This window comes from Rhinolophus sinicus, linkage group LG09 (genome assembly GCF_036562045.2).
Source record: "Rhinolophus sinicus isolate RSC01 linkage group LG09, ASM3656204v1, whole genome shotgun sequence".
Taxonomy (NCBI): domain Eukaryota; kingdom Metazoa; phylum Chordata; class Mammalia; order Chiroptera; family Rhinolophidae; genus Rhinolophus; species Rhinolophus sinicus.
In genome coordinates, this window is record NC_133758.1 from 477,199 (window position 1) to 490,575 (window position 13,377).

The 13,377-nt window shown below is 57.1% G+C and overlaps 1 protein-coding gene across 9 annotated transcripts in view; it reads right to left on the reverse strand.

Moving 5' to 3' along the window:
- The window catches only part of NFATC1 (nuclear factor of activated T cells 1), a 105,353-nt gene that overhangs the window by 69,431 nt on the left and 22,545 nt on the right, over positions 1–13,377 (reverse strand). For all 9 annotated transcript variants that reach the window (XM_074339803.1, XM_074339801.1, XM_074339800.1 and 6 more), the window contains exon 3: positions 7,498–7,657. In XM_074339803.1, the coding sequence (XP_074195904.1) occupies positions 7,498–7,657 (160 nt within the window). The remainder of the gene's footprint in view (positions 1–7,497; positions 7,658–13,377) is intronic.

The following is a 13,377-nucleotide window of genomic DNA, read 5'->3' on the forward strand; positions in this document are numbered from 1 at the left end:
CGGAGGAAGGTGGCCCAAGGAACCCTGGAAGAGTTGCTGTGTGTCAGTCATCTCCACCTGCGTCCCCACCACCAGGGTTGGAGGTCAGCCCCGCTGTGCTCCTGAACCCCTCAGACGGCCCGAGTCCTGGTAGGGTGGGACTGGGCCAATTTATTAATAACTGTAAATTACCTACTGTGGGTCGAGGGGCTAGTGGGCCACTCCCTGAGTGTATACAGGGGATGGACAAAGCTAAACCCTCTGGAAGCCATGCCCGGCCCTTGGTGTTTGCCGTTAGTCACCCAAAGGACAGCCGAGGGCAGGGCCTGGCCCTGGGGACCTCACAAAGCTCCCGGCATTGGCACGTGGGCAATGCCGGCCAGATGCCCAGACGCCTACACGACGGGCAGTAGCCTGCTGTCCAGCTGCCCCCTCCCTGGCACAAGTGCTGCTGAAGGGACGGCCACCACATAATTGGTCAAGGGGTGATTGTGTATCCCGCCTCGGCACAGCTGGGCCCATGCAGGGCCGAGCAGGCCATCTGCTGACACAGAGCCAAGTGCCCCGGCCACAGACAAGAGACCAGTGTTGTCCGGCAGCAGCCCCACGGGACAGGGACACCGCACCCCCCCACCCCGACTGGGAGGGAGCGGCCACGGGCGCTCGAGGCGCCCAGCCCACAGCTGGGCCTGGGCAGGGCCGTTCAGGAGACAGTTATGTAACAGCAATTCAGGAGGTCACGTCCCACCCATCCAGAGCCTTCTCTCTCAAACGCAGAACAGTCTTAAAACACCCCACAGACACAGGCAGAAAACCAGGAGCACCCGGGTAATGGTCGCTGCCCAGCACTGGTCGCCCTGACTCCTTACTGGTACAGTCACGGCCGTTACGGGCCAGCACCACCGCCCCACCGACAATGTGCAGTGCAGAGGCGTCCTGCTCACACCCACGGCCTCCGGGGCTTTGCTGGAGGGAGGAGAACAGGCAAATCCTCGCTCCTCAGAAAAGCTGACGACACATTTCAGGGCTCCGAGCACGCGCCCTTGCACTGCTGTGGGTGCCACCTGTGTCGGTGGGAACACCGGTAAAGGCACACTCATGACACCCGCAAGCTCACGGACGTGAGAGGCCAGGGAGTGCCTGGACCCCGGGAAACAGCAGAGGGCAGACGTCTGCTGCTGAGGCCGCCATGAAAAATTAATCTGCGCCTCGTGCAGGTTGGCCGTGCGCAGCAGGCGGGGTCTGGCTGGGGTCAGACCTGCGTTTTACGTCTCACTGGCGGCGTGCGGCTCTGCGTGTGGGGCCCTGGGCACAGCTGCTGCTCTGTGGTCCCTGGATGCTCGGCTCCTAGTCGGGCCTAAGGGTTGGCACCGAATACGATTTGTTTCAGTGACACCTTTTTCTCTGGCTTTTGTGAAAACCCTGGCTTTCCAGGTTAATAATCCTGTCCTGAGTGTAGAAGGAGATAGTGATGGGAAATGAAACAAAAAAAAGTGGAATGAAGCTTCATGTAAAATAAAATATGCTGTGGACACCGGATAACAGGGGATATCGGCTAACAGGGGACATCGGATAACAGGGGGCACCGGATAATGGGGGGCACCGGATAACGGGGAGCCGCTATTTATCCACAGTGTTCAAACTCCTCCCAGAGCCCGCTGCTCGCAGACCCGAGGCCTGTGCCAGCCCCTCCATGCCCGAGGGAAGGCCCCACATAAAATGAGAGCTGTAACAGCTCGACTTGGAATGTCAGTTTTAACCACCTGAAAAAAACAAGTTGTTTCCTGTGTGTGCATTTCACGGTTTCAGCTCTCAAATGTCTTGAATGACAGAAAAATATTTGTCATGGTCTAGGGGGGGCAAAGTTAAGCCTGAAAGCCAAGCACTCTAATTAAAGAGAATCCCTTGGAACCAGCGGGTCACCAGCTGCCCTGCCTGCCCTGCCCGAGCCTGAAGCCGAAACCTCCCCCCGTTCCCACTGCCTGGGCCAGGGTGGTCCCTGAGTCCTGGGCCAGGTCACCTGGCCCTCAGCTCCGGACTCAGCTCCTTTATCGGCCAGACAGGGGTTACACTGGTCAGCCATAACTAACCAGAAAACAAGTTACAAACCTAAAATGCTGTTTAGGAATTGACAAAGTCATTGCTGTGTTTCATGTTTCAGGGACCTATTAATTATTCACACAAACCCGGTGGCCTCCTGTGTGATGGGCTAGATACTATCGAGAAACTTATTTTCGTGACTTGGTAAACAGAGCTTAAGCCTTTGACCCCTGGGTCAGAGACGAACGTCCCCAGGTGGCTCCTCACGCCCCCATGGGAGTGGGGACACAGGACACTGCAGATGGGCCTCTGGACACTCACCCATCACATGCTCACGTGGGCTGAGGGGATGGCATGCATGCCGACAGCAGAGAAGAGGGACGAGCGTGGCCTTGGACAGAGGCCACAAGGATGCTGGGAGACGGGCGCCCGGAGAACAGGCGACCAGATGAGCAGTGGGGACTCAGGTGTCCCTCAGCCTCCTGGAGCCGCTGTACTATTGTCTGAAGAAGGGCGGCTGCTCAGAGACAGAATTCTCTAGTTTATCAGTAAAAATGTCAGAAGAGGACCAGCCTTCACACACCTCCCTGGAAAGGCATCTTCCACGCAGGCTGATGGCCCCTCTGCGTTCCTGTCCCAGGGAAGGTGACAGAATCTGTCCCTCCCCTGAGCCACTGCCAGGACCTCAGTACCAGCCTGCTGTCCCACACTGGGTGACAGCAAGCAGCCCCCAGGCTCCCAGAATGCCCAGCCCAACCCACACTGAGGTGCTGGCCTGTCACTGGGTCATGAACTTGCCGTCGGGGGTAGAGAAGCTGCCTGAGCCTGGCGACCCTCGACCTTGAGTACGCCCAGGAGGGCTCGGTGCTGCCGTCTTCCAAGATGGTTGAGTGAACTCAGGGCTCAGGAGAAACAGAACCAGGACGCAAAATAGCACCTGCTGTCCTTCCTGTCCCCTCTGCTCTGCCAGCACTGCTGGCAGCACTGTCAAGGGCACCGACGGGCACAGAAAGGATGCTGTGTCTTCTTTGGAAGTGACATTCCTGGGCCTCTCTTGCCTCTGCAGCAGCGGCCACAGACATGGACAGACACCCTGAGAACTGGTGGTGCCCACGGCCAGATGCCACCCGTGTGCACGTGCCCATGTCATTCGTCGACAGGAGAGAAGTGCAGGCTGTAGCATTCTCTGCCTGGCTCGTCTCACATAACAAGACGGCAGAGGCCGGCGGCGGGGCTCTGGGCAGACCGGGGCCTGGCCGCTTAGCTGCCCGGGGGGCAGGCACTTGCTCAGGATGGTCGTCATGACACCCAACCCCAGCCAAGCAGGGGAGCAGAGCGGAGGGCACGGAGGGCGTCCCAGACAGAAACTGCCGGACACCCCCCCCGGGGCCGTGGAATTCAGGCAGGACCCTAAGCGGCAGGAGGCATCCTGAACGTTCCTAGATATAGCCGGGCGATGCCACATGCACACGTGACCCCAAATAAAAATGGAGCAAGACCACGTGATGCTGCAGTCTCCCCTAATCTCCAATGTTTGTCTATTCTGTCTAAAAAGTTACACGTTTCAGCTCATCAACATCTTCAGATGCAGAGCTCGTGGCAGCTCCTGTGTCATTGGTGCTGTGGGAATGGCCATGTCCCCACGCTCAGGCACTATGGGCATTTGCTGTCTGCAGAAGATCATGGGCTCTGGCTTCTCGGACAAACTTTGGAAATGGAGAGGAAGTCTGATGAGCTGGACGTATGTGAGGACAGCACGTTTCCATCCAGCGCAAGTGCCTTGGTTCCGCCGACACGGCGACTCTTCAATGCTCCACGGGAGAGGCGGTTCGGGATGGAGCTGACGGTCAGTCTGTGTCCTGCCTGAGGCACTGTGGCCACAGCCTTTTGTAAAGAGGGAGGTGAGGGTACAGACATCAGGCTGCTGGCGTCAGCCGCTGTCCTAAAATAACTCACCGCAGAGGAAGACTTTGTGGTCACCAAGCTTCCACGGCGACGAAGCGAGCTTTCTATTTTCATTTGTTTTATAATTATGTGCAAATTCTATTTGTATCCAATTTGTGGTCCTCCAACCCAAAAGGAAAACAACCCCCCAAATCCCCTCTTTTTAACTGCTTACCTCACACTTGCATAGACATAAGGTCACTTTGCCACAGATGGATGAGAAAACCCTAAATTAGTAATTTCTCACAAATGAAGATTTCCAGTAGAGGCAGCCTGACATTTTGTGTTTAGGGCACTTCTCCTTTTTGGTTTCAGTTGTAAGGGGGCAGCGGGTGGGAGGGGAGGGCAGGCGTTCATTCTGTTTAAACTCATAACCAGCCTTTCCCATTTCGCCATCATTTAATTTGAAATAATTTCCGAGGATACAGTTTTAAGATATTTTTAAATACTGTTCTAAGTTTCCTACTTCCTCCAAAAGATCTGTGTTCTAAGCATTGTCTACACTGGTGAACACCACCGAGTGCCCAAGATACTTGGCCGGCAGAATGGACACCAGCGCGGTGCGGTCCTGTGGGGCACGGCTGCGAGGGTGTCACTCTGCACGCAGCAGCCAGTGCCTCACTGGGGGCCACAGCCGAGCTGGGAGCAGCCACGCTGACTCCCACAGCTCTGCACCCGCCTTCCACTCACCCTCCACCTGGGACAATTCTCAGTCACACATGCGGAGGCACAGCCACCACCAGCCCTGCACTTTGTATTTCAAGGACAAACTCTCCATCCTGCAGGACCAGGGCCCCTTACCGATGTAATGTATAAGCAACGGGGGCCCTTGGCCATTATTTCTATGCTGCTTTCTTTTCATTTCTCCTTCTTTATTTCCTCGCTGCTGTAATACGTCTCCCATTCAGCAACCACGCACTTTCGTTCCGTGGAAACCATAGCAAGAAAGGGAGTTAAATGCCTGTAGTTACGGAGCTCGGCTAAACGCAGGCATTAGATGACTTTTCTCCACCTGGGAAGGTGGCAACTTAAAATGTCAGCCGGCCTCTGCACAGAGTCAAGCCGCTAACTAAGCAGGTATTAACTGGCCCCAGTAACGTCCCGGAGTCTGGCTGGCCGCTGCCCCCGCAGCACCTTCCCACCGCGCTGATTGTCGCCTTGGCAGACAGCCACGTGTCTCTGTGCCTGCTTTCCCTCGCAAGCTTTTTATTTATCTAAATTGAAAGAAGTAAAGCTCCCGCTGAGCACCCCTCCCAGCGCGCGTCTTTCCCTAGACAGCAGGGTCGGGGCGCCCAGTCTGGTGGGGCATAGACTGGGGAGAAACGTTCTTTGTCAGCGCTCACGGCGTGGAGCTCCAGGGCGAGGCTGGAGTGTGTGTGACTGTCACAAGGTCTCCTTGGGGAGAATTCCAGCTGATTAGGTACCATGTGACCTAAGGAAACAGTGACACCCGCCAAACAGCCCATGTGGGAGTTCACATCCTGGGTGGAGAAGGGTGACCAGTGTGGGATGGTGGACCACACCTGTCCCTGTCCTGATGACAGACACACCGCCTGGCCACCAGCCGACGAACGCTCTAAGTCTGAAGCCGAGTAAACCGTATTTCACCCCACAGTGTTGTGAGGTGGGGCGGGCACCCAGGCGCCACTAGCAGAGGGACTCGTGGCGTGGCCACACTGCGTGTCAGCCTCCCCACTGGGAGCCAGAGCACCGCCACCCACGGCCTGACACCTCACGGCAGTCCTCCACATGGAGGGGATGGCAGGGCCCCCGCCCGCCCCGAGCTGGGGCCTCACTCAGTGTTCTGGGATGGGCCAGAGAGTGCATCTCTCACATATTCCCAGTGAGGCTGGTGAGGCAGGCACGGGCCACCCTTTGACAACCATGGCCTTAAAGCACATGAGGCCCTCGAGACAAAAGATGAGATCTTTAAAACCATCCACTGAAAATGCCCAAACCAAAGGCAGCCTCCGTGTCGACGGAACTTGTTTTGGGCCAAGGACACCTCTGCAGGCTGTATTAGCAGATACAGCTGGAGGTTAGTCATCTGCAGGGTCTGGAAACAGTGCCAGGAAATGAATGGTTAAAGGGCAGACGGCCAGGGAAAGAGAGACAGAGCGAGGGCTCTCCCTGCTGACCCAACTTGGGAGCTGGCGGGACTGGAGGTGGACCTGAGCCACAGTGGGGCAGAGCGGCCGTGGGCCCCACTCCGCTGGGCTCTGCCCGTGAGCTGAGGCTGGTGGGAGGCCTCCCCCAGGACACCCGTAGCCCAGGCCCGCAGCGCCTGGCCACCCCTTGGTTTCAATTCTTTATGTGGCCCTGACCACGGAATTGGACACTCGCGTGCCCATCGTCTGTCTGTCGCTGAGTGGGGGTGACAACATGAGCAGGCCTGCGTCCACCTGCTTGGCGGGCATGGACGTGATACCTACATCTGCACTGAAATGGGAGGCAAGGCTGTCGGGAGCCTCCAACTTTCTCATTGCAACTTCTGGAAAGGAAACGATGGGACAAGCTCTCCCCATGGTTCTGAGAAATCTTTCTGCAGATTGGTTACAGAAAAGGTCTTCGAAATAAAAATGCTTATTTCAAGGTTATACAGTGGTACCTCGGTTTTCTAACGTAATCTGTTCCGGAAGACTGTTCGAGTTCTGAAAAGTTTGAAAACAGCCGACAGCTAGGCCTCTGGATCTTGCACTCAGCAGAAACCATGTGACATGTTCAACTTCTGAGACGTGTTCGAAAACCGAAGCATTTACTTCCAGGTTTATGGCATCCGTAAATCAAAATGTTCGTCAACGAAGACTTTCGAAAACCGAGGTATTACTGTTCTTATTTTCTTTTAAATTTTGTATTCTAGGAAACCTTGAAAATCAAATAGCACCCAGGGTCAAGTCCCCCACGTAGCACAGAAGACACCCAGCCCACCCTGCCCACCAGCGACTCCAGGAAGTGAGTCACGTCCTTGTGGTGGCCCAGGTGATTTCTTGGCCAAGATGTCTCTCCCTGACTTCTCGTTTCTGTCTTTTCTATCTTTTCTGACCAAAATACACCCACTCAGGAAACCATGGGGGTGGACAGTGTCCATCTAGACAGAGAACAATGAGGCTGTTGGCTGAAGTCACTAAGTGACCCTCCCCCTACAAACTGCAAGCCATGGCGTTTAGCCACCTGTGGGGACATCAGCCATTCAGTCCCCAACCACAGCCAGGCTCCTGGGTACCTACCACCTGTGCCCCAGAGCAGAACCGCACTGAAGAGAAGCTCCCACTTCCACATGGGCCCGACGACTGCCACTGCCGCTGAGCCCCAGTGTGTGGGAGTGGAAGCATCTCTGAGCACAGCAGCGGGGCCTGTGTGGGTCCCACACTGGCCATGACGTGTCCTCAGGAGACCAGGACCTAACTGTGTGAAAACAAGCCACCCGCCTGCTCAGGACGTCACAATGGGTTTTAAAAGGGAGACACAGGAGAGTGTTAGGCGTCACCGCAGGGCAGCGGGTGCGCGTGCCCGGTGTGGGAGCAGACGCGGTACCTGCACGCTGGGGTGTCCTCCCGCCGACGCCTTCACGGCCCCCCGGCTGCCCTCCGTCTCGTAGTGGGCTCTGTGGTGGGACTTGGGCTGCACCTCGATCCTCAGCTCGTAGGGCCCCGAGTGTGACGGCAGCTGCCAGTCGAGGGCAGGCAGGGACGGGCTGCAAGGGAACAGCAGAGGTCAGAGTCCCGCGTGTCACTGTGGGGGGGGGCGGCTCCGCGTCCCTCACCATCTGACTGACGTTTCATCTTCCCATTGAAAAGGACTCTGTCCCGACACAAGGAAGTTAAGTGTCTGCCCGTGTGACCTCAGCGAGGGGTGGGCCCATGCGCTGCTCCCCACACGGTCCCTAAGTAAGACGGCCACACTTTGCTGCCACGGCCTCACGGTGTTTCCCTTCCTTCTCGACAGGCCCCTGTGACTTATTTAACCTCCCCAATCAGGCAGGTTCCAGAACTAATCGAAGCTCTTTCTAGAATCGAGAGGGGTGCGCCTGGGACTGAGACCCTGCAGGCCTGGCCTCCACTCCCTCCTACCACTCCCTGGGACTTGGTGACCCCAGCCTGTCACTCATGCAAACAAGCAGGACAGCCCTCCCAGCAGCCAACAGGGACAGCGGGGAGTCAGCGCTGGGGCAGGGGGAGGTGTGCCATACGTCTTCACAGCCCAAAGCACTGGACATGGGCGTGAACGGCCCGTTCCACGGACGAGGAGACGGAGGTTTTGCAGGGGGAGGCAATTTGCCACGAGCTACCAGACCTGCTCACGCCAAAGCCCCTGTGCTTCCCACACAACATGCATCGGATCCTGGCCACGGGAAGCCCAGCCCGGCTGCGCCTACGCTGGCTGGGCATCTCCTTCTCCTGGCAAATCCCACTCGTGCAGCACGAGAGGAGCCATGTGTGTCCAGTCTGTGTAGATGCGGCCAGATGCCCTCAGTGAATCTCCGCAAACAGGGCGAATGTCAGCCTGCAGCACCCAGCAGTCAGGCAGGGGGCAGCCCTGGGGACGCTGGCCCTCGGCCCTCGGCCACTTTGCTCTTAGGGCTGTGTGGGGGGGTCCCTCCGCATGTCTACCGGGCTTCTGAAAGTCCCCTATGCCACCGCCACCTGCAAACCGGACTCTGCAGAGGACGTGAGGGTGACAGAGATGACACAGCTTGAGCCCGCCCTCTGCGCCTGTCTGCTCCTGCATCCAACAAGACGCTGGGGGCCAGCCCATGTTTCTCACCAGCACAACCTGAGCCATCCCCAATTTGACCAGTAAGCATGGGATAAACACGCGTGAGCACAGGAATGAGAAAATGCGAAGTCACGGGGCTGGGCGCGGCGGAACCGCCATCAAGCGCAGTGTCACCTCTGAGTGACATTACATAGCAGCCCAGTGACAGCTTTCCTGGTGGGGAGGCGCCACGGTGCACGTGGCAGTTTCAGGGGCTGTGGCCGGCAGAGGCATTTCCTGGACGAGCCTATCAGCAGCATCGCTCCGTTTCCGGCGCCGCGGCCGGGAGAAGGGGAGGCCGCTGAGCGCAGGCTTCCTGCTCTGTCTGGCCGGCCGGGTCCACAGGGTCCGGATCCATAATGACTATTTCACAGTGGGTCCCCCGCCCCCCCCACTCGCAGACAGACAGACGCTGTGCGGGCAGTGCCCCCGAGACCCCCGGGCACCGTGGCCCACATGGCAGCCCCTCTGGAGAGAACCCAGTGTGCCACTTACACTACGTCCTCTTACCCAAGCTGTGGGCCTGAGCTACAGGCTACCTGTCACTACACACAGAAAAAGAAACGAAAAGTTAGGTCCCCCTGATGTCCAGGAAATCAGAGAGGGGGGGAGGGAGGGAGAGGGCGAAGGCGGGGGGGGGGGGGGGGGAAGCAGGAAGGACTGTCCCCCCCTCACAGCCGGGCTAAGGGCCACACAGACCATCTAAACCACTTTGCAGTTCAATGTCACAAATAACCTGTGTAAATAATTTGCTCTTGAATCGCTGATAGCCTCAGCCACACACTGTAGAGTCAGACTGGCTCACTGCGTAACATTGTAATAGAGACAATTAAAATGATTGTTTTTCGTTGGAAATTTTCAGCATGGATTTGGCAGCTCCACAAAAAGTGAGAATTTGTCTGATTCAGATAAAAGACCTACGACTGGAGCAAAGTGCTGACGGACGGCCCTGCCTGTCCCGAGCACCGGCCGCTGGGTGTGGAGTTCAGTCTTTTTATATAAAAAGGGATACGTGTTAACAAAGTAAAAATTATATGTGATATGCTGGCTTTTTTACATTTAAAGATCACATTTTGAGCATTTTGGCATATTTAGAAGTGGTTCAATCACAGCTGCACGGCTCACGGCTTTATGAATACCAGAGACGTGAGCGTCCAGGCGTGAGACCCGGGCTCCTTTGAGCTCGTTTCCTTGGCACAGTCACAGGCACAGCAAAGAGTGCGACTGTTTGACGTGGGGACACACCTCCGGACGCCCCCAGCTGCTGGGGGGACCACGTGTCATGCTCCGTGTACCAAGGAGGTCTGAGCTGTGTTGTCACGTGATTCTGTGACACGAAGTACAACCACCCATCATGCATTAACGACAAATATAAACACGTCCACACTGATTGTGGTGACACCTCTGAGACCCTCCAGGCCTCTATGTGTCCCAATTTCTTACGCGCATTTTTCTAACACAGTGTGGCCCCCAGGCCCCGGCCCCCATCACGACACAGAACCTGCTTCTCCAGGGCCTGCACAGGCCACTGCGGACAGACGCAGGGACAATCACTGTCCTTAATTAACATCCAACTATGGCCAACTGCGTTCACAGCTCCCTGGGCCTGTGAGGGCCATCAGAAACCGTGGGATGTGGCCTTGCGAATGTCACGTGAAGGGTAAATTCACAGAGCACAACACAGTCACACGTGGGAGACACGCTCCAGCAGTCTTGCGTGTAGTGCTGGCGAAAGCTGCCTTTAGTCTGAAGAGCCTGGGACACAGCCCTCCCCACAGACCACACGGCAGCGTCGGCACCAGGAGTGTGGGGCCCAGACACGCGCTTCCCTGAGGCCTCGACACGCTCGCTCTCCTCCTGGGCCCTCGGAACGTGTCATTGTTGGGGACTCTGGCTGACGGGCACGGATCTCTCTGTGACCTTCTGTGAATCCGGAATTCTTACAAAACAGAAAGTTTTTAAATGCTTGTTGCCGTGCCTGGTGTGTAAGAATCCAGGTCACGTCACCCATTAATATTATCGTCACCTCCTGGAAAAGGCCAGGAAGCTGCTGTCACACGTGGCTCCACACCTCACTGCTGAGTGTTTCCATCACGTGACTGCTGTCACTGCCACCCCCCGAGGCACAGGTGGCACTAGGAGAAGGATGGTGCCCTGCCCCCAGCCCCCCAGCCGCTGGGAGCTCGGATGGTGTGGTCACACAGCAGTGTGGCTCCGGCGTGGCTGTCTCCCGGTGACTCCCTAACCATGTCGTCCTCGCTGGGGGACACCTCGGGTGACACCACCAGGGAGGCGAGTCATGCTGTCCCAGCTGGCTGTGCTGTGTGTGGACGCGGCTCCCCGTGGGCAACGAGCACCCCCGCATTCCCAGTCTGAGTCACCCCACTGTCGGAGCCACTGTGGCCGCCCGTTTCCCACGAGAAAGCCTTTCATTTTTCATTGAGTTTTTGTTTCCTTCACAGAGAAAAAGTGCAAAGGAATTTTTTAAACGCTTATTTCACAGCCTCGGGCCACCTACACACTGTGACCCAAAATCGGAGACTCTTTTTAAAAGATTCACAAAGAGCTGCTTCCTTCCTGCAGCCACACAGAAGGTCCGCAGTGAGGTGCCTGTCATCACAGCTGTCCCCTCTGTGTGACTGGACACCTCGACTCAGACCAAGTGCGGCCTTGAGGGTCTCTGTGGGTGACGACCGTCACCACCATTCCCTGCGATGCCCCCTCCCCCTGTGGACACACCGCTGACCACAGGAAGCAGCACAGAGACCGGCAGACGGCCCACAGCGCAATCCAAGCCCTGGCTTCTCTGGACGGTGGTTCCCTGTGGACAATGGTGCTTCAGGCTCACAGGGCTGTCCCATCTCCTCTCAGCCCACAGGCAGGCGGTGACCCCACCGCCCATGAGATCCCAGCACTAACGGGGGCAGTACAGGCGCAGGACTGACCTTCAACCCTAGTCTCTCCATTTGAACCTGAAAACCACTTTTAGACCCTTTCATCAGTGACCTCAGGGAGAGACACAGGCGTCTGCCTCCCGAGGGACGTGCACACGCCACTTCCAAAACACGAAGCCACAACCCCAGCAATTTCCCCAGATTCAGCTCTGATGTGAGAAAAACACGAGGAATACGGGGGACAGATGAGCACGCCAGGTGACACCGCAGAGGAGGCCTGTGCCATCAGGGCTGGGGAAAGCTGAATGCTGGGGAGGGAGACGGCAGGAAAGGAAAACTGGCAGCCAGTCAGCGACTGAGGGACGGCGCCTGAAGACGGCACATGGCAGGCTGGTGATTCCAAATTGCTTATGAGCATCTACTATGATAGCTGACGGGTCACAGTTCTAAAAACGAGTCCCTGTCCTGGAAGGACAAGCCAATGTGACGTCTGGGACATGCTGCACACTGGCTGGGTGGGGGGTGGGGGCGAGACCAGCTCACCGTGAGCCAGTTGTCACCAGCGTCAGGGGAACCACAGGACCTGGGGCTGTGTCTGCAATGCGCACGTGCGCCGTTTTCTGTAACACCGAGCAAACGGCCACAGGAGACGTGAGCTTACCGACCACCACGGCCCCGGTGGTGGGAGGGCTCTCAACGACCCCTTTCTCTTTTCGTTTATCTGCATTTTAAAAAATTCGACAGTGCAAGGCCGTCCTTGTGGAACCACAGCTGATAACTTTGTTCAAGTTCCAGCCTCCCTCGCCCCTCGCCCGCTGGGGACAGCACTGAACAAAAGCCACCGCTTCGCCCACGTGTGAGGGCCCTTCAGAAACCTGCCTGCCCCCTAAAGGCCGTGTCCGCTCATCATCCGAGGGTCGTTCTCACTGTGGACCCACCGCCCACATCGCTGAGTGCAGGAGTCTCAGAATCAGTGTTTCGGGTAAGTTCCTAATGGTTTGGGCGAAACCTTTTCAATTCTGAGTTTTCTAAGAGTTAGAGCCCATGTGTACCTACCACTCAGAAGAAAACTGCAAAGGCTTTTTAGGACGCCAATACTCCTCAAGTAGCTGACGCTACAGACTGTGCACCTGGCAGGACTCAAATCTGGCAAAGCAAAGACAATCTCCGCTTAAGGACGATGGAACCAAACCTTTCTCAGTTTCTCAGGCTCTGCGGCCAGAGGCCTCCTAATTGTTTCTTATTTTGTTTTTTCTAACTTAAAAGGTTAAAAGGTGACCAGCACAGCTCTCGGCCTGTGAGCGGGTGTGCTCAGGACCACCCAGCTCAGCGTCCCCCTGGGGAGCCCTGCCTTCCCGCTGCGCGGGCGGGAGAAGCCTGTCCGGCCGCCTCGAACACCCCTGCAACTCGGGGCGCTGCATGAGACAGGAAGCGCTCTTGTCCAGAAACCCGCCCACGTGGAAAAGGAGGTGCCCAGAGCCTGCCCTCCGTCCTCCTCGTCTGTCCTGTCCCTCCAGACCACACTGTCCAGCCCCGGGAGGACGCTGATTCTCTCAGTATTAACGCTCAGACAGAGCAGCAAAGGCTCAGGGGGCCATCCTCGTCCGACAGACGGACGGACGGACGGACTGGTGGGAGGGATGCTCTGCCTGGGCGAGAACCCCACAGGCAGCCGCACTCTGGCCGTCTCTGTTTCTCCACTACGCCTGCCGCTAACCAGTCAGCACACAGGTGAGGCTTTGGGACCAGCGTCCAGCCTGCGCCT